At 57.1% G+C, this 27245-nt stretch overlaps 1 protein-coding gene across 1 annotated transcript in view; it reads right to left on the bottom strand.

The window, feature by feature from the left end:
- Positions 1–2570: 2570 nt before the first annotated feature.
- LETM1 (leucine zipper and EF-hand containing transmembrane protein 1) overlaps positions 2571–27245 on the bottom strand; it is a 37715-nt gene continuing 13040 nt past the window's right edge. Inside the window, exons 4-14 of the mRNA XM_045774759.2 lie at positions 23334–23477; positions 22584–22721; positions 21686–21889; positions 15304–15423; positions 13680–13811; positions 13200–13343; positions 12450–12584; positions 9291–9425; positions 7784–7974; positions 6660–6798; positions 2571–5495 (exon numbers count right to left, since the gene is read on the bottom strand). Of these exons, the coding sequence (XP_045630715.1) occupies positions 5346–5495; positions 6660–6798; positions 7784–7974; positions 9291–9425; positions 12450–12584; positions 13200–13343; positions 13680–13811; positions 15304–15423; positions 21686–21889; positions 22584–22721; positions 23334–23477 (1632 nt within the window). The 3' untranslated portion in view covers positions 2571–5345. The remainder of the gene's footprint in view (positions 5496–6659; positions 6799–7783; positions 7975–9290; positions 9426–12449; positions 12585–13199; positions 13344–13679; positions 13812–15303; positions 15424–21685; positions 21890–22583; positions 22722–23333; positions 23478–27245) is intronic.

Below are 27245 nucleotides of genomic sequence, written 5' to 3'. Positions count from 1 at the left end.
CAGCGCCTCAGGCCGTCGGGGAGGTGGGGGTGCTGGCGGGGAGCCCTGGAGGGGCGGGGAGGGAGTCCGGCGAAGGGGGCCGGCGGGGGTGATGGGGCAGCCGGCGGGAGTGATGCAGCCGGCGGCGGGAGCGGGGGGGAAGCCCACCGGGGGGACCGGCCGTTGGGGGGGGCAGTGGGGAGCCGGGGGGAGGGAAAGCCGGCGGGGGGAGCCCGGCAGGCGGGAGCCCGGTGGGGAGGTGGCGGGGAAAGCCAGCAGGGCGGGGGGGGGGGGGGGTTTGGGGAGCAGGAAACGGGGAGGCGGGCGGCGCGCGGGCCGGGAGCGCCCTCTAGTGCCGGCCGCCAGCATCCCCGCCGAGTCCCCGGCCCCTGTCCTGCGCGGCGCCGGGGGAGGGGCCCGTCTTCCGGACGCCGGACCGAGACCCCGGGCGGGACGCGGGCGGGCAGAGGAACGCGCCGGGCCGGCAGGCTGGGGCACTGGACAGGCAGGCAAGGGCAGTTCTGCCCTCCGCGCGGCCGGGGAGCCTCCCCGCCCCTCACCTGCTGGCCCCACCTTTCCCCGCGGCCCCGCCCTTCACCTGCTGGTTCCACCTACTCCGAGGCCCCGCCCCCGTCAGGCGGCACCTGCGGCCCGCCCCTCACCTTCCGGCCTCGCCTGCTCCTGCTACCCCGGCTGGCAGTCTCGGGCGTGTTCTCCGAGCCCCAGGGCTGGTGGGGTGCGCCCCAGCCCCGGGGCAGGCCTCAGTGGCGGCTCATGGAGAGAGGCGTCCACACGCCGCCAGCCCTCGGAGGGTCGCTAGCTCCCCCGTTCTCGCACGTGCAGGCCCAGCCCTTCACCTTCCCCCCGCCCTGCGTTGGCTCACCCACACGCTTCCTGGACCCCGCGATCTTATTCCTAACCTGTCGGCTGCCGCCCGCCTGTCCTGCTAGGCTGGACGCCAACCGTGCACCCCGCGCCCTCTTCCTGGGCGGGTGGGCGCACACTGGCCGCAGCTGCCGAGGTCTTCAGGGTCGCAGCCCCACAGTAAACACACTTGCAGCCCGGCCGGAGCGGAACGGCTCCAGTCACCCCCACCACAGTGGAGCGGTGCTTTAAATCGGGACTTCATCTGGCTCTCTCCTCAGTCCAGAATAGCTCCTGGCCTTCTCCCCTCCTCCTGGAGCTTTTTGGGGGTGCAGCCGTGTCCTGTTGGAAAGCCCTGCTTTCTGGATATGCTGGTGCTCCTGTGGGGTCATCAGACTTTGCTCAGTGGGCACCTGGGGCAAGAACGCTGGGGGGGCAGAGCAAGAGGCACATGGCCAGCCGCCCCCACACCCAGCTTCCCCCACCCCCAGTTGCTCCAGCTCACTGCCCCCACGACCCCAGTCCCCCAGGGAATGGTGCCTGGGGGCTGTGAAGCAGCACAGGTTTCTTCCGGCCACCCTCTGGAATTCTCTGTCAAGACCTGGCGGGGATGGGCCCCCCTCCTGAGAAGACTGGAGAGCGCCTGCCTCCAGCCGGGCAGACAAGACCGAGTACCACCACCACGGGTGCCGGGCCTTTGTTTACAACCAATTCTCAGTGTTTCTACTCATTCTGTCCTTGTTCTGCTCAGGAGCACCCCTTCCCCAGGATTGCAGAGCCACCTCCTTAAGCAACCCTTGCACCCCTCCCCCCCAGATCAGCGTCCCCAGAGCCCTGGCACCTTTACGTGGCCTTCTGAACCGCGGAGCCAAGAAAGACTCCTGACCAGACCTCATGTCCCCCACAGGCTTCCATGGCCCCTGTCCCCAGCCACCAACTCCCACGAGGGCATGTAGGTGCCTGCCGGGGGCATCGCAATGAACCTGGACAGGAGCCATTGGCCCAGGGCCCAGGCTGGGGGGAAGGCAACGGCTGAGACCCAGCAGCCCCCCACCTGCACCCACAGAAATAACCTTTCCCACATGGCTCTGGAGCCACATCCGAGCTCTCAAGACCTGTGGGGCAGATGGAACGTGGCCCAGGCTGGCCTCAGGGACAGACAGGATGATAGTGAGGGTGGCCTTTGGGCAGGGTGTCAGGACTCAGCAAAGGTGCAGGGATCCCACACAGTGCCCCATGCAGCCTGGTGCCAGTGAAAGGGTGAGGCCTCTGAGACGGGCTCAGGGTGGGGTGGCCTGTCTGCTGGAGGGAACTAGAAGGATGGTGGGGGGGGCATCATCGTGCCTGTCCTGCTGCTGGGACCCTCTGCCCGGTGGTCCTCCCAGCGGGGGCTGTGCTCTCTACTCTGGGGTAGAGCACAGGCAGCCTTGAGCTGGCTCTCTGGGCCCTGTCCAGGCTTCGGGGAGCAGGGAACAGTGTAGGGAGGGCCCCTGCATCACCCAGGACCCCCTCAACAGAGTGCACAGCCCTTGGGCAGCACCATCTTCACTCCTGGGAGACCTGAGTCTTTCCCACCAGAATTGGGCCCTCCTAGGTGATCCTTCAGCTGGGATCCCAGTCCTGCCCACCCAGGTCCCAAGGCGTCCACTGAGGGCTGGGGTCGGGGGAGGGCCTGGTCAGGCAGCGGCCTCCTTCACCAGTCTGGACAAAGCAACCACCGCACGGCGGACAGGTCATCACGACAGCGCTTTATTAACCCTTCTCCGTCCATCACACGGAGCACCTAGCCAGCGGCACGGGCGTCAGTCTGGGGGCACAGTCTGATGGGACCTGAAGCCAGCGCGCACCCGAGACCACCCGGGCTTGAGCTCCGCCAGGTGGACATCCATCTGGAACCTGGCCTCATGGCAGCACAGCCCCACCCACGGTCCACCCCCTTCTTCCACTAAGGTGGAAGCAGAGCCCAGGCACCAAGCGGTCACGAAGGCAGACACCCCAACAATTCCGACGGCTTCCACCTTGGCTTCTGATGCATCACATGGCTCAAAAATCTTACTTAGAGCTATTATGGGAACACTAATTTGGCATTTTAATAAAAACACTATTCCTAAAAAAAGACATTTATACACAGCCGGGGGGGGGGTGCGGTTCTCAGGGGGAGCTGGCCCAGGGCCCCACTGTGAGAACCACTGCCTGGAGGTTATTGTTCAAAAATTACGAAGCGCCCTTCATTTTTAAGAAGTTTGGATTTCGATATTCCAAAAGGGCTCCAGAAGCCACACACTGTCTTCCCGAATCCCAACTAAAAAAGCAGGTGTTTAAAACGTGGAGTGAAGGAGGAAGCATGTGCTAAGATTTCCTGTGTCCTTTTCAAGCAGGTGTGGGCATCGCAGGCTCCTTCCTCCTCCTGAAGTGCGGAAGGCCGGGGGCAGCCGCCTCTGCAAACCTCAGTGCACAGAACTCGAACTTCCAGACCCACGGCTGGTTGTGCCCGCACCTGGACACGACTCTCGGCGGCAACGAACAGCTCAGGACAGGAACATCCCACGTGCCGCTGAGGGGGGAGGGCTGCAGCAGGACCGCCGCCGCCGTGGCAGACTCCGAAGGTCCCACGTGCACGCGACAAGCCTCGGCAGCATCCCGGGGCGAGTGTCCTGCATGACATAGGCAAGTGGTGGTGGTGGGGGTTCCGGAGCAGGGGGTGGGGCGGGAGCACCCGGTCGTGGCAGTGACTGCATCGTGGGGATGCCCAGGGCACCGGCCAGGGGGTAAGGGTGAAGACAGGATTTGGGCACAGCCGACGGGGTGCCTGAGCACTGCTCACTAGAAAGACAACAACCGCCCGCGGGGCTCATGGGCAGCCCAAAGCTGACACACACGCTTCCTACAGCTCAACACTGCGCCACGGAAGTCAGTTAGGGTGATTCATAAATACTTTAATTCAGCATCTAGAATATATATACGTCTTTCTCAAATAATTGAAATAAAAACCCTTTAGAACCCAACTGTTACTTTACAAAGGTTTACATTTGAGAATACACAATCTTATTCCTATTTTGTCAAGTTTCCTCTTTAACGGCTGAGTAAAAAGTTTCAAGTAATTTAAAAGCCATCCTTTCTGGGCCCTCATCCTCCTCTCCTGGCTCACCTGGCCACTCTGTTCCCCGGTCTTCCAAGCCTATGCCTGCATTCCCCAAGAGAATGTTCTTGCCCGTAACAGACCCAGTCTTTGAAGGACGAGTCCGATGGAGCTGGGACCACAGTGCCCCCCTCCCAGAGCACCCCTTTCCTGAGCTGCCAGGTGCTTAAGTGGCCGGACGCCAAGCCCATGGAGGCCGTCCCACTCCACCCTGGGGTGTGCCAGGCGAACCCAACGCGTCTGAAGCCTGTGTGCTGGGCCGGCCCCCGCCATGGTGCCACCTTTCTGAAGTCCCCTCGGGACGCCCCACCACAGGACCAGGAGTGCAGGCACCGGCCTGCTGGTCCGGAGGAGCTGGGAGTGATGCTATGGCAGGGTACGTGCGCTCAGAGCGCCCCGCACTGTCCCTGGACACACAGCACAATCCGCTCCTATCACCTGCTGGGGCGACGGGGTGCTGACAATCCAAAGTGAAAAACTTTCTAAAAGCCACAACAGCATCGTCAATTAGTCTACTGGAAGGGCTTAATTTGCAAGGGCTTCGTTAGCACCTCTCCCAGCATAACTCTTGTCAACTATTACAAGTCAGACACGCAGTGGTGTGTAGAAATTCTGTACTATTCAACTGGTTAAAAGGTTAGGGGAATGTCAAAGGTTAAACCAAGCAAGAGCTGACGCACACGACAGGAGACTTGCACAAGGCACCACGTGCCTGTCGGAGAGCTGTGGTTTTCCAGAGGCCACGGGATCCCAGTCGTTCCAGAGACGACTTTGGAAATGTGCGTGAATCGGTGCTATTTAGGCTGACGGGCAGAATCCAAGTCCGCAGACTAACGGCCATGTCCTCTCCAGAGCCAATGAGGGCTGGTGTTTCTCTAATTCCATCTGCATGCCTCAGGCTCCACGGGCATGGGGAGTCCAGACGGCTGGTCCTTCCACCTCCTGGGGCAGGCGCCAGCACGGTGCGGCACACGCAGGGAGGGAGGCACCTTGCTGCCCTGGTCTGGCCCGGGCCCACCTCTGGAGCCAGAAGGCCCGTGTGCAGCCACAACTCCCTGGCCGTTGGCGGGAGCACATGTGGCCGCCACGGCTGGGGCCATGGCAGCACCATGCCAGTGTGTGAATCCAGACATGATTCCCTGGAAGGGTTCGGGGATTCCAGACTGAATGAATCTTCATGGAATGATGAAAATTAAAAATTACTTGATTATGGAAGTTTCCGATTTATTCCAGACAAAATATTAGACTTGTCACTAAGAATCACCTCAAAGCCATCAGTAGCACAGCAGGGCCCGGCAGCCGGTGCGGCGGGGCGGAGGCCGATGTGGGAGGGGCCCCGAGGTGCCCGCGAGCAGGGCGGACCCTAATTCTTCACTTCAGCAGCCTCCTTCTCAGCCTTCTCCCTGGCCTTTTCCTTCTCCTCCACCTTCTCCTCCTTTTCCAACATGGCCACGATCTCGGCCACCTGGCTAGTGGAGATGTGGATGTCTTCTTTGTCCACCAGCTCGATCACCTACGCACATGAGAAAGGGACGGAGGGCTCAGGGGTGGCCCTGCCCCCATGCAGCGCTTTCCCCACAGAGCACACAGGAGAGATGGAGCCTGGCTCCTCCGTCCCAGCAAGAGGGTACCTGGGGTCTTTCAACTGCCCTGGCTCTCCAGTACCAGACCCCCACCCACCCCTGGAGGCCAACAGACTCCAAAGACCCAGGCCAGGTTAAAAGCTATGAGGGAGGGGTCATGATCTCAGGGTCCTAGGATCGAGCCCCGCACCAGGCTCCCTGCTCAGCAGGGAGTCTGCTTCGTCCTCTCCCACCACCCCTCCCCGTTTGTGTGTGTGTGCTCTCGCCCCCTCTCTCTCTGTCAAATGAATAATAACATCTTTAAAAAAAAGCTAGGAGGGAGAGGGGCTCAGAGAGCAGGAGATACGTGGTATGTGAGGATGCAGGGTCGGGTCCCCAGTCAGGTTCCTGCTCACGGCCAGGGGGCCTGCCCTGCACAGAGGCTCGTCCCCGTGGCTCCACCAGGGCAGAGCATCCGGGGGTGCAGGGCGAGGGCACCTGAGCTGCCATCTGTACCACGGAAGGGGCCCCAGGGAAGGGGCAGCTGACGTGCCCTCGGGCCTCCCAGCCTCTGCTGCGGGCAAAGCGACGGCGTCAGCATTGCGCCTGCTAACGCCTTGTCTTTCAACCGGACCACAGTCAGTCAGCAGCTCTGCTTGGTAAACATGTGAAACATCACTAACCAGCTGGATCCGAACACCCGTGAAGCTGCTTTCCCCTCAGAGGCCTCCGTATGAAGGGGGAACCCACTCCCAGTCTCCTGGGCTGCCCAACTCTTGGCACCAGGGACCCAAGTGCCCCCCCTCAGACCCCCTCAGGGTTCAGGCGGTCCCTGCTGAAGTCTGGCCCAGAGAACGGCCTGACACATCTCCCTCCGAGGTCGGCCCCAGGCACCCTGCCGCTACTGCACTCCCCAGACCACGCCATGGCCCCGCTGGAGGCCGCGAGAGGCCAAGTGCCCAGTCAAAATGCAGACGGGCTGCTCTAGTTGGACATCCTGACTAAGCCAAGGGTTTAATGTGAGGACAGAGACAGGGCCACATATGGAAAATGCCCACCCCCAGAACCAGCCTTTGGCTGGGCCACGCAGACCCGACCCGGTCCCAGCAGCTCACCTTGACGAGGTCATCGATGTTGATCTTGCCATCCTTATTTTCATCCAGTGCAGAGGCCAAGCTGATGAGCTTATTTTCTGGAATGTGCTTGATCTGCTTCATGGCACTGATGAGCTCGGCGATGCTGATGACATTCTCCCTGGGGGTTGGGGCAGGGGCACAGCCTGTCTGCGGCACAGCCACACCCACGGCCTCACCAGGCCTCCTATGGGTCAGCCCTGACCCGGGCAACCTCTCCCTCCAGAGCTCCCTGGCCCCTGCCTTTGGGAATGCTCGTCCAACTCGGGACACAAAACCAGAACTCTTCACTTGGCCCCAGGTCTCCCTGTGCGCTGCCCCCAGTAAGCCTCTCCACTGCTGAGGACGACAGAGAGTCCCACGGTTACTGGGCAGTGGTCCTCAGGCCTGTGTGTGCTGTGGCCTGGGTGGCAGGGCCGAGTACGGGTGTGCTGCCTTCTGACCGGTGAGGGCAGGTGGGCCGACAAAGCACAGCAGGTCAACTCTGGAAGGACACGGACCTTGTCTGGGGGTGAAGGCCCCCCAAAAGGAGGACAGCAGGAAGTGTGTAGCCAGTCCACCAGCCCCCGGAGATGTGGGTGCTCAGAGCACAGTACCCAGCCCACAGGAGCAGTATGCACCAGCCTGACAGCTCCTCACACAATAACCCCCGAGTGGGGCGTCCTCACTGAGCGAGGGCCTCCGGGTAGTGGGTTCAGGAAGAGAGAGGAGGCGGGGCATGGCCCAGGGGTTCCCAGGGGAGCTGCAATCCTATGTACACTCTGGAAGGACCTGCTTGATGGCAGTCTGGAGACAGGTGTGGCCTATGGAGCCTAGGGGGTGGGGGTGGGGGACCAGCCAAGCCACAGCTGTGGTCCTGACAGTGGGCAAAGTGTGCACGTGTGTGCGCGCATGCGTGTGTGCCGTGTGCGTGCGTGTGCAGAAGAGAGGACCCCGAGAGCTACTTCAGTAAAGCGGTTTGCAGCAAGCGGAGACTGCGGTGTGGCTGGGCTTCTGGCTAGAACTGCTGGGTCAAAGGTCAGGCGTCAGGCACTACGGCTGAGGAACGCACCTCAAGGTCCGCAGACCCCCAAGCCTCCCCGCGCCCGCGCCGGCACCACACTCACCCCGCAGGCGGCTGCTCGGCAGCGGGGCCCAGCCTGCCGGCCTTCTGGTCCGTCTCCAGCTGCGAGAGCAGGCTGTCCATCTGCCCTATCATCTGCTGCACCCTCTTGGTCAGCCTCTTGCTGGCTTTGGACTCCTCCACGTACATCTCCTCACCGGTCTTGGAGAGCTCCTTCTTGATCTCCTGCAAGTCCTAGTGAACACATTTAGTTGTAAAAGTTGGTCTTAAAAAAAAAAAGGGAACCATACAGCTAAGTTTACCTTGTAAAAGTAGTTAAATTAACCCAAAGGTAAAAAGTTCCAAGTCGTGAAAGGAACTACATAGTCCTATCTGCTTCTCTCAAACAAATTACTCTTATTTTTGCAAGCTCAAATATTCTTTCTGTAGCAAAGAAAATGGCATTTATTTAAACCTCAACTTTCTTTATATTTGTTAAAAGGATAAATAAATGGATGAAAGAATCAAGGAATAGGGATGCCTGGGTGGCTCAGTCGTTAAGCGTCTGCCTGCGGCTCAGGTCACGATCCCAGGGTTCTGGGATCGAGTCCCGTGTCAGGCTCCCTCCTCAGTGGGAAGCCTGGTCTCCCTCTCCCTCTGCTTGTGTTCCCTCTCTCACTGTGTCTCTCTCGGTCAAACAAATACGATCTTTAAAAAGAAAAAAAAAAGAATCAAGGAATAGAATGCTTTTTTTTTTTTTTTTAAGATTTTATTTATTTGACAGAAACAGCGAGAGAGAGAACACAAGCAGGGGGAGTGGGAGAGGGAGAACCAGGCTTCCCGCCAAGCAGGGAGCCCGATGTGGGGCTCGATCCCAGGACCCTGGGATCATGACCTGAGCTGAAGGCAGACACTTAACAGCTGAGCTGCCCAGGTGCCCCTAGAATGTGCCTTCTTAAATCCCAAGTCATGACTGTCTTCATGAGCAAGCATTACAGGGAGGAACAGATTGTGGGGCTAGAGATGAGGCAAAGGGCTCAGGGTCTGAACACCTAATTTCCAACGGAGAACCTATCATGGAAATAGGGTTGCCACGAAAATGGCTCATTATTTTTACCAATCTCAAAACTAGTCCTCTTTTTCCAATGGATCTATGAAAACATACTTCTTTTATAAAGCAGGCTCCACACCCCACGTGGGTATTGAGCTCACGACCTTGATATGGAGTCACATGCTGCAACTGAGCCAGCCAGACACCCCGAATCAGCTCTTCTAAATCAGATTCGGAAGTAATATTTATAAGACAAACAGACATGTTTTCTTTGAAAAAAAGAAAAAAAAAGGAAAGAAAAGAGCTAGTGTGTAAGAAAGAAGTGTCTTTCAGGGAAGCACGACTGAAACTAGGACTTCGTTTATCAAGCGATCAGACTGTCTGCCTGCTACCTTCACGGGCCTGCAAACCGCCAGGGCGAGTAAAGCAAAGCGCCCAGCTGCATGGCTGCAAAGCCGTGCGGAGACCACCGCCTGGTCCCGAAGGAGGCGGAGGGCACCCCCGAGATGCCGCTGCCCACCTCGCTATAGTCCTGCACGTCCTCCTTGAGCAGCTCCAGCTCCTCCTTCTCCTTCGTCAGGGACGACTTCTGCTCTTTCAGCTTCGAGCAGGCATTGCTGAGTATGTCGATTTCCTCTTTTGTTATTTCCTCTTCCTGCAAAGAGGACACACAGGCACCCCAACGGAAACCCAGCTGGCGGAAAATCAGCACTGCCCCCTCCCCCCCAAGAGACTCGGCAGCTCTTCTGTCCACACCGTCTGCTCCCGCTGTGCATGGCAGAGGCCAGCAGATATGCGCACAGTCCCCGTCCTCGCCCCCACGTGCGCCTGTGCCACGTGTGTATCGGACACGCATGTAAGCCCGGGAAACCATCTCCACCTGACAAGAGACCTGTCGGCCACCCCAAACCTTTCTGTCCCCAGGCCGGCTCGAAGCTGCCCTCCGGCAGGTCACACAGGCACGTCCCAGACCGTGAACTCATGCGTGTAGGACGTCGTCCGCTCCCTCCCCTGGAGCCCACCAGTGCTGTCCTGTGCCTCCAGGGGCTGGACAGCATCCTCCAGAGGACGCAGCAAACCTGCCCCTCCGCCACAGGCTACTCTAGCTCCTCCGAATTCCCATGTACTTTGAGAATGAGCCTGTCAGTTTCCACACACAGCCTGCCGGAATGTTGATGGCTCTGCGTCTATACAGCTGCAGAACGAACACCTCACCAAGCAGGACCCTGGCATCCACGAGCACAGGCCATCCGCTTGAGCTAATCAACCTCAGCACCCCCCAGCATCCGGCGCACAGCGCCCACGTGCCTACTTTCAGATTCGACCCTCAGGGGCTCACGTTAGGGGACCGCCCGCGATACACTGAGATCTCAGGTTGACTGCTCATTACCAGTACAGACGTGCACACCCTCTGTGAACAGTTTCGCTCCTTCCTTCCGACCGTGTGGGTTGATTCTTTTCCTACCTAACCGCGTGGGCCAGATCCTCAGCACACTGCGGAAGAGAAGCAGTGAGCGTGGACAGGCTCGCCGGCGCCCCCCATCAGGGACCCAGCAAGCTGCAGCTGCTTCCACAGACGCTCTTCGGCGGCGAGAGAACGTGCTCTTCCGGCTCGCTGACAAGTTCCTTGTTATCAGGAACAGATGCTGGATTCTGTGACGTGCTTTTTCTGCGTTTATCGAGATGCTCACACATGATTTCTCTCTTCATCCTGTTCATATGCCTGTTACACTGACTGTTTTGTATTCCCCGGACAAGCCCCATGAGACCACGACGTATCAGCCTTTTGACAGAATGGCTGCATCTGGTTTGCTACAAGCTTGTTAAGAGTTTGTGCGTCTGTGTTCCTGAAAGATACAGCTGTGCAGTTCTCTCCTAGCCGTCTGGTACCGGCATCAGCCAGCGCTCATCTCAGAACGAGCTGGAAACGGTCCCCCTCTTCGGCTTTCTGCAAACAGTCTGTGTCGACCTGGAAGGATCTCACCAGGAACTTGGCCTGTGAAGCCACATGGGCCTGGCTTTCTCTGCGGAAAGGCTTTCAGCCATCAGCTCAATGTCCTTGCCAGGGCTGAGCTGTTCCAGTTCTCTGTCCACCCCCAGCAGACGGTCAGCACGGCTAAAACCTACGAGGGTGCGCTGCAAACGGGGACAGAGGCACTTGTTTTCCCCACTCCTTACGGTAACTTTGCAGGGAACAAAGGCTCTTAGTTGACAATTCTGTAAAGGTCTGTGCTTCTTGCTAAGACATCCTCAGCAGCCCTTAGTTCTCCTGACAGTTCTAAATGTCCCGTCACATCTAGGCCTTTAATCTGCTGGAAATGGATGCACCTGTTTCCGTGAAGACAGCCATCTGTCCCAGCCCTATTTAATGACAGGTGCCCCTTCTCCCCGAGCTGCATTCCGTGGGCCCAGCCAGGCTCCATCTCTGCTCAGCTGTGTACCAGCCTTGCACTGCCTTAAAAATGACCCTGACCCTTCCCTGGGTCACCCTTTGAGCCCAGCTTGGCCCCAGCTTCCTGGGACCCTCTTCCTCCCAGCCTCTTCAATGTGTCACTACCAGCACGTGTCTGTTTCCAGGATGGCCCCGGCCTCCCTCCTCACAGGCCTGTCCCACCCACTGTCCTCCACCCAAACGCACGGCCTCTGAGGATCGCAGACCACCTTAGGCAGCCGCACCAGGTCAGATGTCCTACCCCGAGTCTTCTCGAAGCAACAGTCTAGAGCCTTCCAGAGACCCAGCTCTCCCTGCCGCCTGCTGCAGTGGGGTCCTTCCTTCCCCAAGGGCCTGGAGAAGGCTGGCGTCCCCCCACCTCCTGGCAGCTCCACCCTGAGACCCCCTCAGGAGAGCTTTTCCTTCCAGCTCTGCCCCACGACTGCTCCTGCCAAGGCCACGGACAACCTCACCTTCCCTGTTAGGAGTGGGTCTTCAGGCCTCCCCGACCCGGCCCTCAACATCCCTGATGAGGCCCACCCTCCCCTGGGCACAACCCTCCCCACACCTAGGCGTTGACATGTTGGGACCACATGAGCGGTCCCTCCACAGCCTTGTCTCTCCTCTGACCTCTCAACATGGAGGCCTCCGTGTTCCAACCCCTCCGGGACCTCACTTGAATCCCCCACCCCATGAATCTGTGGCCCCGGTCGCTCTCCTACTCCAGCTGCCAAACCGACGTTGCCATCCGTCTACAGACATTTCCCGTACCTGAAACCTGGAAGTTCAAGATGGAAGGCGTCCCATGCGGGGAGCGGGCTACCACCAGGACAGTGAGGCCCCCCGAGTCTGCTGCTGGGATGCACAGCACACCAGGCTGGGGGTCACACAGCTTCCCCTCCTTCGCACTGCGCGGCCTGGCCGGGAAGGGGCCTAAAGACCTGCCTTCAGACGTGGATGCCCTGCCACTGGGAGCACAGAGGGCCCGGGGGACCCAGCAACGGGCGCCTCAACCTTCCAGGCGCTCGGGCCCAAAGCTCAGAGGGCAGCTTGCTCTTCTCATGCCACACTGGGCCTCCCGAGAACATTTCCCACCTGCGGCCTCACCCTCCTCACCCCACAACTGTCTGCTGTCACCCTGAGCTAGGCCATGGTGCCTCAGGACCCCCGCCCCACAAGCTGGCCCCCTCTTCACCCTCCTGCTGGGCTCCAACACAGCCTGCGCTCCGGGTGTGTGTGCACGGTTACCTTCAAGCCTTCCAGCACAGGGGCCGTGTCCTTCAGGGCCTCTGATGGCAGGGTCACCTCAGGCACTTCTGGCTGCAGTTCGGCCGCAGGCCTCCCAGGGGCAGCCTCTGCCGCCACTCCCGGCTCCACTTCCTTCTGAAATGCAAGGCCACTGCCAACTCAGCACCGCCTGTCACCCCAGCCGCTGTCCTGGAGCACCCACGCCGGCGCCGGCACCGGCACAGTCGGAGGGCATGTTGTCGACAGGCCGGCTGGGTGCTGGTGGAGGTTTGTTAAGCTCGGCAGCCGGCAGTGGGGGGTGTGCCTCCCACGAGGCGTCAACGCAGGACTCCGACGGGCGCGTCACACGACTCACGCAGCTGTGCACTGGCGCTCCCCGGGTCCACTGAGGCCCGTCTAACATGGTGCCTTCAGTCCTTCCCTGACAACTGCACGAAGCTGCCCGACGACCTGCCCCACGACCTCCAAAGCAAGCACACCCGCTGCCCAGGCCGAAGGAGCCCAAAGAGAACACCCGTTGGCTGAGCTGGCCGCGCGGGGGGACTGGCACGCGGACCATGGGAGAGCCAGCCAAGTCCTGTCCCCTGGGCATTCCAGGCAGAAAAAAGGAGACAGATCGTAGGGACCCTCCAGACGCAGTTCCACAAGCAGTTTCTAGAAAAACTGGAGCAGACAGCCTTTAGCCTGTCCCAGCGCTCGGTGTGGCTCCCGCTCTGCCGGGGCAGGCCCTGGCACCTGCCGGCTGCTTACCGCTGCCTCGGAGAGCCGCTGCAGCTCCTTCTCCTGGTGCTCCCGCTGGATGGCCGCCTCCTCCTGCAGCGTGGCCTCCAGCTTCGCCTTGTTGTCCACCTGCTCGCCCTCCACTTCCGCCACTTTCACCTGGGCTTCCTTCGCCTTCGGAGAGGGGACACCTGTGAGGGGGGATGCCTGCGGCCCAAGGGCTCATGGAGGCACGGCAGGGTCACCCGTGGCCAGACAGGCCCCTGCAGCACCCCCGGCCCACAGGCACTGCCGAGTGGGACCGCCGTCTGGGCTTCCAGAACGGAAACACTGCAGAAACCCTGTCTGCGGGAAGTGCTGCAAGGCAGCCGAGGGGCACCTTCTGCACCTGTCATAGGAGCCCTCGATACTCAGAGGAAGGACCGATAAGACAGAAGTGGGGGTGCGCATCCCCAAAAGCGAGGGCCCCCTCCAGAGCGAGCCGCAGAAGCGGTCTCTGGCCACACGTACCACGATCTCTGGGAGTGTCTGCAGTGTTGACTTGAGCTGGTCGGCGGGTGAGAGGGTGTCTGGGAGGTACATGGCCCGGGACAGGATGAGCAAGGACGTTGGGATCTCCTGATGCAAGTGCAGCTCCAACCACTGCAATTGGGGTTTGAAGACACAGACTCACCTGCTGGCCGCATCCCACTGGCCTCTCCTGGGACCTGGACCCTGGAATTTTCCTCCCTTCTGATTTGATGGGGGAGGGGGCTTGAGTAGATGGACACACTAGGTCACTCAAGGAAGTTCTCCCAAAGACAAGAGTCCTTAATTTCCACAAGGCCCACTTACTGCCGCCTCTTATGACCCGATGCCCCCCTCAGCCGACCGAGCCCGAGATGCCCCCAGGGTCGTGAATGAGCACCCGCAGCACAGCCGCCAGGCTCAGAAAGCACGGAGCGAGATGACCAGACTCTCTGCTAATGAAGCTCTTCACTTACTAATTTAGTTTTACTTGTTTGGGGGGCGGGGGCAAAGGGAGAGAGAGAATATCTAGACGACGCCTGCTGAGCACAGGGCCCACGTGGGACTGGATCTCATGAGCCTGAAGATCACTAGCTGAGCCGAAACCAAGAGTCGGACGCTCTGCCAACGGCGCCACCAGGTGCCCCTGGAAGCTCTTCACGGCCAAGCGCCACAGACGCTGCAAGGGTGGCACCTTAGAAGGCTCTCAGGGCTCTGCCAGCCTTGTAAGGGCCAGGCACTGTTTGGGGTGCTAGTGACACTAAGGCTCCACTGCTGCAGTGTTCAAGCTGACCAGGAAGACCGCGACAAGGTCTGGACACAAACTGGATGCAGGACAGAAGCTGAGGTGAGACGGAAGACACACGGCCAGGGAAACCCAAACGCTCTGATTTCCGACAGTCTCCCGTACTCGCCCGCACCTGACTGCTCAAAGAAGGCTGCCAACAGTCCCAGGCACACCCGGGGAAGACACAGGGGGGCTCAGCCTGCGGAGAAGGCTCTGCCGGGGGACCACATACTAAGCAGCGCTTGTGTTGAAAGAGTAGAAGCGGGTGTTGTCACATCTTTGTCTACGTGTGGAGGACAACCAGCGGGGAGGGAGCCGGCCTTGCAAGCAGAGTCCGAGGGGGGCCAGCTGACACCGGGCATGTGTCAAGTCTGCTAAGCTTGACAGCTGAAGTGCTGTGAATGTCGCCCTCCAACCTCTGACCTACTCAAACCGATGCCAGCTGCAGAGCTGGCCTCTGGACTCTGCCCAAGGGCCCTCTGAGCTGCTGGAGAGAGCAAGGCGCAGCCGACAGAAACACTCGGGTTGGGCTGGCCTGGGTCCGATTTACCCAAAGGTCCCTGGCCTCATTACAAGACATACTGGAATTTTAAGGGAAGTTAACCTAGTCCTCATCTGTCTACACGGGACCAGAATGGCACAGTAAGGGTGTTAACATCAGCCAAGAGCAGGTGAGAAAGGTCAGAGCCGTGAACACGGGGGTATGTGAGCACACAAAAGAACCAGGTCGCCACGCACCCTCATCCAGGCCTGGATGCCACCCGGGGTTTGGGGAGAGTCTTTCCACAGCAAGCCCATCCATGCCGGTTGGATGGAAGGTAAAGCCCTTCAGCCACGCACCTGCTTCAGCTGGTCCTTCAGACGATCCTCCGTGACGCCGAGGGCCCGCATGCCTCGCGCCCGACATGCCGACTGCAATTCCTTGACATTCAGGCTGTCCACCCCTTCCTCAGCGATCAGCTATAAAAGAAAGTCAACTAAGTATACGTGGAAAGATCATTCCAGGATTATGGTCTCGTTGTCAAACACTTTCCAATCCGCCTTGCCAAGCACAAGACACACTATAGCCACAAGGCCTCAGCTCTGTGTCTGCAGACACTAGAACTGTCTGACAGAAGGTGGGGACCTCAGGGAGGCACACAGTGGGCAGGACCCACTTCAGCCCAGGGCCTGTTCCTTGTGCTAGATGGCCCCTTCCTTCTCCTCCTCCTCACGGTCACCCCAGCTTTCCTCCCCACCCCCCATGGCCCTCCAGCCACCCAGGGGTTCTCAGTATCCTCAGGACAGGGGAGGAAGGACAGAGAGCAGGGCGATCCTGACCCTCTGAAGACATCTCCTGGTCTCAGCCAAAGGTCCCTTCCCCACCTCCTCAGCCCGAGGCCACAGGGACCCAACTGAGAAGAGCAAACCAGAGTCCTCGTGCCAGACACCCCCTCGGTCGGCCCCACTCAAGCCTCGCCATGACCTGGTGAGGCAGACAGCACCGTGACACCCCTCCTCTGAAGTGAGCTTTCCATTTTGAGGGGACTACAGATCAACATGTGAAGGAGACAGACGGGGTTTCTCCCCACGGTGACGCCATACGGATGATGCGGACAACGTCACAGCCGACACAGGGACACGACACCAAGCAGGAAACCCTGTGTCCCCACGAGGACCTCATGCTGCCCTTTCACAGACACACTCCCACCTCCTGAAGCCCTGGCAACCACTCCCCCCTGCCCCTCGTTCTCACTGTACGTGAAGCGCACGACGACTTCTGGGGAGTTCTGGAAGACCTGCACGCGTGCTCTTCCGTAACAGCGCCGTGCCAAAAGACCATCCTGCTTTAACCGTTCTCCCACTGAAGGACAGCCGGGTCCTTTCAATGTTATTATGGAAGAGCTAAGTTTTTGTTTTCTTCTGTCTTCGTGTGGGTTACATGACTCCACGTGGACCTGTGTCCCCTGCTTCTGAGTCCGTCTCTTCACGAGGCATGTGCAGCAGCTGCTCACCAGCCACATCCTATCCAGTCCCAGCCAGTGTAGACACCTCAGCCCCCACACGCCCCTTGACCTCTCCCACTCATGGTACACCCGTCTCAATGTCTCCTCCTTCCAGGGACAGCCACCCCACACCGCCCGTTGTTTCTGCTGCAACCATCGCACTTAACGTAGAAGGCGGACGAGAAGGAAAGTCGACATGTTTGCTTACCATGTTCTTTTTTCTTCATGGTCCAGGCCTCCTCCTATCACAGCTGACCCGTGAACAACACAGGCTTAAACTGTGCAGGTCCACTCACGCTTGCGTTTTTCTTGACACAGGACAGCACTGGAAATGTCTTTTCTCTTCCTTACAATTTTAGTAACACTTTCTTTTGCCTGACTTACTCTATTGTAAGAACACAGCAATAACACATATAACACAAAAAACAGGTATTAATGAACTATTTATGTCATCAGTAAGGCTTCTGGTCAACAGGAGGCTCTTAGCAGGTAAGCTTTTTGGGGGTCAACTGTCATACACAGAAGGCCTGGCAGTGCCACCTGCTTGCCTACCACCGAGGGACACAGAGGCAGGAGCTCCCTCCAGTTGGGTTTTTAATGGAGTCAAATCCCATCTTGGGCATTTTTTTCTCTGAGAACATAAGTTGAAACACTATAGAGCCGAGGATCCTTCTGGGTAACTTACTTCATAACACGTCACCGCAGTTGTAAATAAGTTCTCTACTGCAGTACCACTTCAGTTTGGACAAAGAGATGAATTAAAAAGGAAACTGATATGCAGACTTTCACCTGTATTGGGGGGATGCGGGGTCCAGTGTCCCTAACTCCCCCACATCATCCTTTCCACTACGTCCTTTCCGATTAGAGACCCTCCTCTAGGTGGAGGGCAGATCGGCTGGTGCTAAGTTCTCTTAGTTTTCCTTCTTCTGAGAATGTCTTGACACCTTTGTTATAGTTTCACTGGAACAGGATTCTGAGTTGAGAGGGTCTTTTTCAGCACGTGAAAAATATAGTTCCATTTCCTTCCGGCCTCTACAGTCTCTGAGGAGCATCTTCCCTGGGGGCCAGACGGCTGTTCTCGAGCTGCTGTCAAAATTAGCTGTCTTCAGTGTTGTTTCTTTGACGATGATGTGCCATCGTGTGGATTTCTTGGGGTTGATCCCACCTGAGCTTCACTCATCTTCTAAAATTTGCTGATTCAGATCTTTTACTGAATTTGAGAAGAGTTCAGCTGTTATTTCTTCCAGCACTTTCCCAGCTCTGCCCTTCCACCTCTCTTTCCAGAACTCTGGCGACAAGTTTGTGAGATGCTTTCCTCTAGTCCCTGCTCATTTTTTTTTTTTTAAGATTTTATTTATTCATTTGTGAGAGAGCAGGAGCAGAGGAGAGGGAGAAGCAGACCCCCCGCTGAGCAGGGAGCCTGACCCCAAGATGGGATCATGACCTGAGCCCATGACCTGAGCCGAAGGCAGATGCTTAACGGCTGAGCCCTCCAGGCGCGCCCCCCCCCTCATCTTTTTAAACTGTTTTCTCAGATGTTCAGATGGGTGATTTCTATTGTTTTATCTTAAAAGTCCACTGCCCCTGTCTTCTTCCCTCTCCTTTCTGCTGTAGAGCTCCTCCACTGAGCTTTTCATTTTGGGTTTTATTTTTCACTTCTAAATTTCCATTTGTGGGGCACATGGGTGGCTCAGTCGGTTGAGCCTTGACTCTTGGTTTCGGCTCAGGTCATGATCCTGCGGTTGTGGGATCGAGCCCCGCACCAGGCTCTGCGTTCAGGGCGAGTCTGCTTGAGAGCCTCTCTCCCTCCCCTTCTGCTCCTCCCCGCTCACGCATGCATGCTCTCTCTCTCTAAAATAAATAAATACAATCTTTAAATAAGAAAAGAATTCCATTTGGGTTTTCTTCATTTTCTCTGAGACTATGCTCCCACATGGCTACACAGTGGCTGCCTCACAACTGTCATCTGGTGTCTCACGTCTCTGCTGTCTTCATCGGCTGCCTTTTCTCATTCGAGAACCTTTGGTTCTTCTTCTTTTTTTTTTAAAGCTCCGCATGGAGCCCAGTGCAGGGCTTGAACTCACAACCCTGAGATCAAGACCTGAGCTGAGATCAGGAGTCGGACGCTCAACCGACTGAGCCACCCAGGCGCCCCAAGAACCTTCTGAGTCTTAACATGAGAAGTGACTTTCAACTTAAACCCAGACGTGTGGGGTTATGAGTCTCTGCATCTCGTTTCAGTGTTCGACCTTAGCTGGCTCCCTCCGACAGTGCTCTGGCCTCGGAGTGGTGAGTCATGTTCTAACCAACTTCTACAGATTTTGCAACCAGTCATCTGGCATCTATTGATCCAAACTAACAAGCTGACATGGCTTACATCTCCCCCGTAGCCTGGCTTTCGTGGGAATGCAAGAGTCCTGTTTCAAGCCCTCCAACCACAAAGCCTTCACCCCGTGTGTCACTCCCTGCAGCAACCACTCCCACCACACGAATAATAAAAGCCAAGTCCCAGGTCCTCCCTTGCTCCGGCTTCCTGGTCCCCAGGTGTGTCAAGGTCCCTTTGGCCCTCAGTGGGGGTTGTGCCCCCATTTCTAGGCCAAATGTGAGTCATGAGCTCCATTCAATGGCTGACCTCTCCGTGCTGTCTCTCAGTTATACACACAAAATGACACCCGTGGTACAGTTTGGAATAGCTAGGGTGCCAGCTCGTTGCTGCCAGGCCCCCACTCAGCCTCCACTGAGCCCCGGGGAGGCACTTCTGCTTCTGCTGGGGTAGTGGGGATTCGAGTTCCAGTTTTCCACCAGGGCTCCCAGTATCTCCTGGCCTAGGAGGGGCACGTGGCCCGCCTGGCTCTGGACACCATCCCAGTGGGATGCACGGGGAAGGTCTGGGAATGGTCAGGTGGAGGTGGACGCCCTGGCCTCTGCTGGTCTACTGACACTGTGCCCAGGGGGAGGAGGGCAGCTCAGTACCATCGGCCGGCCTTCCCGGACACCATTCCAGCTGGGACATCCTGAAGAGGGTGGAGGCGTCAGCCCTCAGCCAGCAGCGCATGTGGTAGGGGTGACAGTGTCTCCCTGGTGTCCGGCTGGAGTACAGCAGTTACTATCCCAAGTCCTCTGTCCTGCGAAGAAGCCCCTTTCCTGTCCTCTGGCCAGAGAGAGCAGGCTCTTGTTAGGGGTTTGTTTACTTTTTTAAAACGATTTTAAGTCCTCTCTACACCCCATGTGGGGCTCGAACTCACAGCCCTGAGATCAAGAGTCACACACCCTACCGACAGAGCTGGCCGGGCGTTCCTGTCAGGGCTCTGAAAGTCTGCACACGTCGGCACCTCTTTGTCGCCGCCTCTTCAGCCCCAGGGAATAAAGATCCGCCTGGTCGGTCCTGGGGCCCCAAGGTCTTCTCCCACGCTGCAGAATCTTCCTGTGTGTTTGTCACTGAACAAAAAACATCCAGGGGAAAGGATGCCCATTCCATCTTCCTGACAGTGGAGGTCTGGCCGCTGTCCTACTTCACGGGACTCTGAGGCACTGAGCAGTAGGACGACTTGTTCAAGGTCATAGAGCAAGTGAGTGCCCTCGACTCAACCCCAGGCCACCTGCCCTCGAGCTGCCTCTCCCCAGGTGGGGCAGTGGAGAGTGACGGCAGCCACACCGCAGGCTCCCCTGCAGCCACACTGTACCACCCACGTCAGCCCCCCTCACTCTGCCGGAGTGAACGTCTGCAGTGCCCTCCTAGATGCAATCTGTACCGTGTTGGAGAAAGGGTTTCTTTTAGTCCTTACAAAAGCGCAGGGATGCTCTGCTCCTTCTAGCTACGAGGAGGAGCGATCCTCGCCCAACCCTCACCCCTGCTGAGAGCGCCTAGAAAAGCCAGATAAAACACACACAAACACACACCTGGCAGCACTGGAGAGCTAACACAACTAGGGCTCGGGGACAGCAAGAGTACGTGGACGGAAAGGCCAGGCAACCATGGAGCTGTGGGCTGTCCATGTGTGAGCCACTGGGGACGTGGCAACATCTGGTGACCCTCAGGGCAGGCCGAGAGTCCAGGCCAAGGGCCGCTGCTGAGAGGCAGAGACCTCTCACTGGGCTAAGAAAAGGACAGCTGGAATGGAAAGGCTGCTCGGCAGACAGTTCTCGAGGGCCGCTGCCCACAGAAAACGAAGGGCGGAAAACAACCCTGGTATCAGGCTCTCCAGCTGAGCAGCACAGAGGCGAGGAGCTGGGCAGAAAATCTTCACAAAGCAGAGGGGCCTCTGAGGCACCATGTGGAAGGGCCACGGCGAGGCTGCGGGCCCAGCCTGGATTTGTGGTTAGTGATCCCCAGGTGACCAGCCTCTCGATAGCTGAGCAGACTCGGATGGGCCCCTCCGGGAGGAAGTCAGCGACAACCGGAAGCTCAGAAACTTCCCACAGACATGTCCGCACTCGGGAACAATGAGATACTGCAAACACACAAACCGAAGGAAACAAAACAAACAAACCAACCTACAGACCACCGTTATCGGAATAATCAGACGGGAACTATGATGAGCTATTCAAGAAAGTGGAGCACAAGCGGTCTGGAAGGGAGACTGAGCACCTCCGAGGTGTGCCTGGAGAGCTCTGAGAACATCAGACACCGGACACTGTACGACAAGAAGCACTGCTGGAGAAAAAGAAGGGTGTTTTAGGAGCTCCTCCCGAGACAAAAGCACCGAAACCACGGGCAGCGCAGCTGCTGGGCTGCAGGAGGGCCAAGCAGGAGGACACAGCGGACAGCACAGTCCTGGGAGCAATCTGGTTGTGGACCAAGACTTGCTTTTGACTTCCTGCCCCTTTCCTTGGGAGCCCCAATTGTGGGTCACTCTTTGTACGAAAACTATCAAAGATCTGGAATAAAAATCCATGTTAAAAGACGTTCACTACAGCACTGTATGGGGTAGCAAAATCTTTGTGGAAGTGATGGTCCCTAACTTACAATGCGTTCACATAGGCCATGTTGCCACTCATCCTTTCAACAAACATGCAGAGACACGGGCAAGTCTCCTAACGTCCTGCCAAGTGGCCGCCTGCTGACGGGACGGCTCCAGTGCAAGTCCAGCAGACGCACACACGGAGCACAGAGCGGGCAAAAAGCCGCAATCTGGGAGCAACAGGGCCCCCAGAGCTTTACATGAGGACCCCCGCTGCTTGTGCCCCCAGGAACCAAAGCCCGTGGAGAGGCGGCGCCGTGAGCACTGGCCGCGCACCTTGTCGTCGGCCTTGATGGACCGCAACCGCATGGTGAGCTGGAAGCGCAGGAAGTTGTTGGTGCCGATGGACTGCAGCTCCAGCAGCTTGCACAGGGCCACCAGCTGCGGCCGCGTCAGGTTATCCAGGGTCAGCTCATCCTCAAACAGCTTGGAGAAACGCAGGATCTCCTCATTGCTGGGTCTCTCGCCTGTCTCTCGGATCTGCAGAAGCGACCACGGGGGGTGAGCCAACGGGGGGGGGGGGTGCTCCCCAGCGCCACCCACAGACCAGGGCCACAAGCCTCAAGTGAAGAAACAGAGGAGGGTCCGCTGAAGAGCCCCCGACCATCCACACCCTCCCTCAGATCTCCTTTGTCCTTATGCTCCTGCTGAGAAGCAGCCCCTCGAGGCCTCCACTCCCCAAGCACAGCCTGCGCTGGCTCCCAGGGAGGACGCCTCCATGCAGCATGGGGCCGCTTGCTGCCCCTCTCCTGCCCATGCCAGCAGGGCCGTGGCTGCTGACTGGCAAGAGGCTCCCCACTGTGGATGTAGCTGTGGAGCGGCCCCAGGGTCCGTGCCCTCCGCCCCCAGCCTGGCCCCCAGCTCATCACAACTGCAGGGTCTTCGCTCGTTTGCCAAACTCTACCTCAAACAACAGTGAATGTCAGCGAGGTTCAAGTTCTCAGGACAGTAGGCTTGACCTCACCGAGTACAGGGTCAGGGTGGGGCTCCTGGCTCAAACCCCTCCGGCACTAGCCTACGCCTGTCTGGGAGCCCCACTCTTGCCATGCGTGGTAAAGCAGAGGGAAGCAAGGAAGTGAGGCGTGCCCCGTGTGAGGCGGGGCAGCCCTGAGGCTCTAACCAGCACTCGGGACCAGTGGGCTGGGGCCACCAGGGCCCCAAAGCATCACGGCACCTTCTGGAAAAACACGGAGAAGTCTTTGGTGGCGTTGCCCTTGGCTGCTTTGTTCTTCAGGGCCATCTCCTCAATGGTGTCCTGGAGGAACTTGGCCAGCTCCAGCTTGACCCGCAGCTCCTTCTTCAGCCTCTCCTCCTGTGAAGTCAAAGAGGGGGCGCTGCACTCCCTGGCCTGCACCCCAGCCCCCCATGGCTTCCCTGGATGGCACCAGGCAGAGCAGATGCTTCCACTCCTCCAATGGGAACCCCGGCGTGGAGTTCACGTTACCCCTCAACGCAGTGCCGCCCACATTTCCCTGAACAGCACTCACTCCCACCAGGTACTATGCATTCTGAGACCTTCTCTTCTATTTCATGGTTTTACAAAATATCCGTGTGGCCTCTTGGAGCAGGGCCCAGCCAGTGACGCTTCTAAGCTTCGTAGGCCGTGTGGAAACAAGTCTGTGACCGTGGGGGCAGTCTGACAGTCCAGCTACTTGCAGGTCAGCCCTGCCCTCCAGGGGTCTTACCCCAACCCCACAAACAGCCTCAACCTGTGGCCTGAAGAGGTGGGCTACAGAAACCGTTTTCCAAAACACGTTTAAAGAGAAGCATCTCCGAAACCCACCTTTACTCATCACAGCAGAGCATGACTGCGTTATGAAGGAGATACGAAGAACATCTGAATGTCAGCCACAAACAGTGCAGACATCGTAACTACGTCCGCATCCACCCTGCCCTGAGCTCACCACCCCCAACGCCCTGTCACCTTGATGGACTGGGTTTCGAACGTGGACGGCAACATATTGGGGAAGAGCTTCACAGCGACAGGAAGCAGGAACTCCATGAATGGCACCACCACAAAGACCAGGAAGGGGACCAGGCGAAAGAGGTCAGCGCATATCCGGAGAAACTGGGGAAAGGGAGAAGGGATCAGAGGGTGAGGCGACAATACTGCTCACATGACCGTCAGAAGGCGTGACCGCAGGCAGCACCCGGCAGGGGTTGGGGAGAGCGCTAAGTTCCAAACAGCTCCTCCAACTGCTCCCAAAGGCATCTCTTCCTCCCGTGTCTAAACCACGGAAGGAGAGCCTTCAGGAAGGAGGGGCGGAAGCCCCCCCAGGAGTGGTCCCCTTCCCTTCATGCCCTACCCACTGGGGGGTCCTGCTCTGCAGAGACAGTTTGACACAGCCACGGGGTGCTGCCCACCGGGCTTGGATGCCAGCGGGACAGGAGCAGCAGGCTGACTGGCCGTTGCTGGTGCCAGCAAGGGCCACCAGGGAAGGCTGCGGCCATGCCACCCAGCCCAGACGGTCGGCAGACAGGAAGAGTGTTGGCTGTGTGTTTCTCAAGAAGGCCTGACCTGACGCTGCCTCCCACAGCGATGATTAGAACAACATCCAAGCGCTTCAGGGACACAAATCAAGTACCGCTGAAGCCATTCAAGAAACACACGAGTGGAAATCATCAAAAATCCCTGAGAGTGGACACTCCCTGCCGGGCCCCCAGGCAGCTCAGCTTTCTCTTCAGTCACGACCAGCCAACTACGGTTTGCACTCACAACTGTCCAGGCTCACAGGAACCAAAGGCACTCCTGTGTGTGTCCACGTGTGTATCTCCACTGTCACCAACTAGACGAGCTTTGGAAGAGCAACGTCATTCCTCGCAACGGCTTTGGTTTTGGCCTCACCTGACACTTGGGATTGGGCTCAAGTGGTACATCCCCCCGAGCTGGAGCCCGGCTCCCTGAGTGCTGGCGACACCTCCCCGCAGTCAGGAGCCACCTGGCCCCCGAGTTTGTGGAGGACACACCCGAGGCTTTTCTCCACACAGCACTCACCCCCCGCTCTTCTCAAACCAGTCTCTACTCTGAGGGTCACAGAACAGGGGCCCCCAACCAGAACCTATCTCCTCATTTACAAACCTTGCACGTTCACTTTCTGATTTATTGTCAAAACCGACTCATGGATTCCTATATTTTTTCGTTTGTTTACCATTCATTACTATTTTTATTTTTATACTCAAATGGTCCAGGATTGTACCATGGAAAGACCCTTCAAGCTGATTGTTTTTGACATTCATCCATTAATTTTTTTGTTAGTAGTTCTACTGATGTTTAATTCACATTCCATAACATTCACTAAGTGTGGAATTCAATGATTTTTGGCAAATTTACAGATTGTGAAACTATCACCAAAACCCAGTTTTAGAACATTTTTGTCATGCCATAAAGTTCCCCATGTCCATCTGTAGTCAACCTCCGTTTCTACTCTCAGCCCGAGGCAAAGAGTAAATTGATTTGTTTCTATAAATCTGCTTTATTTGGACAGTTCCCGTATGTGGAACCATACAATATATTCTTTGGCCTCTGGCTTCTGTCATCAGGTACATAAACGTTTAGGAATGTTCTTTCCTGGTGACCTGACCCCTTGAGCATCATGAAATGTTGGACAGCAGGAAGACCTTCTCCACCCCTGGTCATCTTTGCTCTGCAGTCACTGCGGTCTGGTGCTCAGATGGACACACCAGCTTTCTTGTTAGCACCACTTCCTCCCCCACTGTTTCACTTGGGATCTATTTGTAGTCTTTACATTTAAGGAGTGTTTCTTGTAGACTGCATAAAGCTGGGTCTTGTTTTATCTAATCTTATAATCTCAACCATTTAATTAATAAAACTAAAAAAAGGAAACCATGTGATCATCTAAACAGATGCAGGAGCACCTGGGTGGTGCTGTCGGTTAGCAGCTGACTCATGATCTCGGCTCAGGTCGTCACCTCAGGGTCATGAGATTGAGCCCTGTGTCAGGTTCCATGGTGGGCACGGAGCCTGCCTGAGATTCTGTCTCCCTCTGCCTCTCCCTACGTCCCCCCCAAAACAAAACAAAATAAAACAAAAGCCCTACCACAACTCAAGACACCAGAATAGCAGACTTTGGTAAATCTGCAAGACACAGATCAATATATGAGAACCAGCTGTACTCCTGGGGCCCCTGGACGCACAGTCGGCTAAGCATCCAACTCTTGGTTTCGGCTCAGGTCCTGATCTCAGGATGGTGAGATGGAGCCCCTCGCAGGGCTCTGCGCTCAGCGGGGAGTCTGCTCGGGATTCTCTCTCTGCCTTCCCCCACTCATGCACACATGCATGCTCTTTCTCTTTTAAATAAATAAATCTTTAAAAAAAAAAATCAGTTGTACTTCTATATATAGTAGACCCTTGAACAACACAGAGGTTAGGGGCAGAGACCCTCCTACCCAGTCAAAAATCCATGTGTAAACTGACTCCCCCAAAAGCGTCACTGATGATAGCCTCCTGCTGACTGGAAGCCTCAGGGATAGCTTAACAGTTGGCGAACACGCGTTTTCTGCGCTGTGGTATCATATGCTGTATTCTTACCACAAAGCCGACAAAAGAAAACACTAAGAGAATCATAAGAGAAAGTACATTTGCAGTAGCGTATGTATTTTTATACTTTTTATATGCTTACACATTTATAAAAAAATCTGCATCTATGTGGATCCACACAGTTCAAATGTGTGTTGTTCAAGGGTCAACTGTACTAGCAATCGGCAGCTGGAAACTGAAATTTCAAAGACTCCGTTTACCCACAAGAGCCAAAAGATGGACAAACCCAAGTGTCCATGGACGGACAGACGGACGGATAAACAAAACGGACAATCTACACAATGGGATATTATTCAGTCTTAAACAGGAAGGAGATTCTGACACCTGCCACCACTCGCATGAACCCTGAGGACACTGTGCTCAGTGAAGTGCACAGGTCACCAAGGGACGAATGCTGTGTGACCCACTGACATGAGGCCCATAGAGGAGCCAGAGCACAGGGACAGGAAGTAGATGGTGGGTGTCGGGGGCCAGGGAAGGGGTGGGGAGTGAGTGTTTCGCGAGGGGCAGAGTTTCGGTTGGTAAGATGGAAGAGTTCTGGAGGTGGAGGGTGGGGATGTTCCCAACAATGTGAAGGTACTTAGTGCCACAGAAGCGTATACGTAAAAATGGCTACAATGGTAATTTTAGATTGTGTATTTTATCAACAATAAAAAATTCCATCTACAATAGCATCAAAAAATATGACGTCGTGCAATATTGCTGAAAGAAATGAACAAAAATTTGTTTTATTCCACACTGCGACCCCCAGAAGTGCCCCCCTTTATTTTCGAGTCTTTCCTTACTTTTTGACACAGGCTCATCCAGCGTGGCACACAAGCTCATCCCGAAGCACCGCTGGTGAGCTCTGTCTCTGAGGAGCCCTGGATCCTCCCTGTGGGGCGGTTAGAAGCCAAGGGCTTGGGGGCCAAGTGTGCTTACGCCTACTAGGCTGTCACACCGGCCACACCTGGTCACCAAACTGAAGGGAGCAGAAGGCTGCAGCAGCTAACAGTCTAACAAAGCCGGAGACTGTCAGGAAATAACACCTCAGAGAGAAACCGCGGTAACTCTCCATCACCCTAAGAGCATCGCCGCATGGTGAGCACCCGTGCTCCAGCACGCTCCACCTGAGGCCAGCACTGGAGCGGGGAGCCACGAGCACACTGTGGAGGCAGAGCCAAGCCCCGCCCCCAGGCCCCCAGGTCTGCAGTGAAGCAGCAAACACAGGCACCTCTCCAGGCAGCATGGGATGGGGGAGGAGCAGAAGGGCGTCCAGGTCATAACGCATTAACTTGT

Source organism: Ursus americanus, chromosome 8 (genome assembly GCF_024610735.1).
Source record: "Ursus americanus isolate L20-20 chromosome 8, mUrsAme1.1.p, whole genome shotgun sequence".
In the NCBI taxonomy this organism is placed as follows: domain Eukaryota; kingdom Metazoa; phylum Chordata; class Mammalia; order Carnivora; family Ursidae; genus Ursus; species Ursus americanus.
This window is presented reverse-complemented; position numbering and strand designations above follow the sequence as displayed.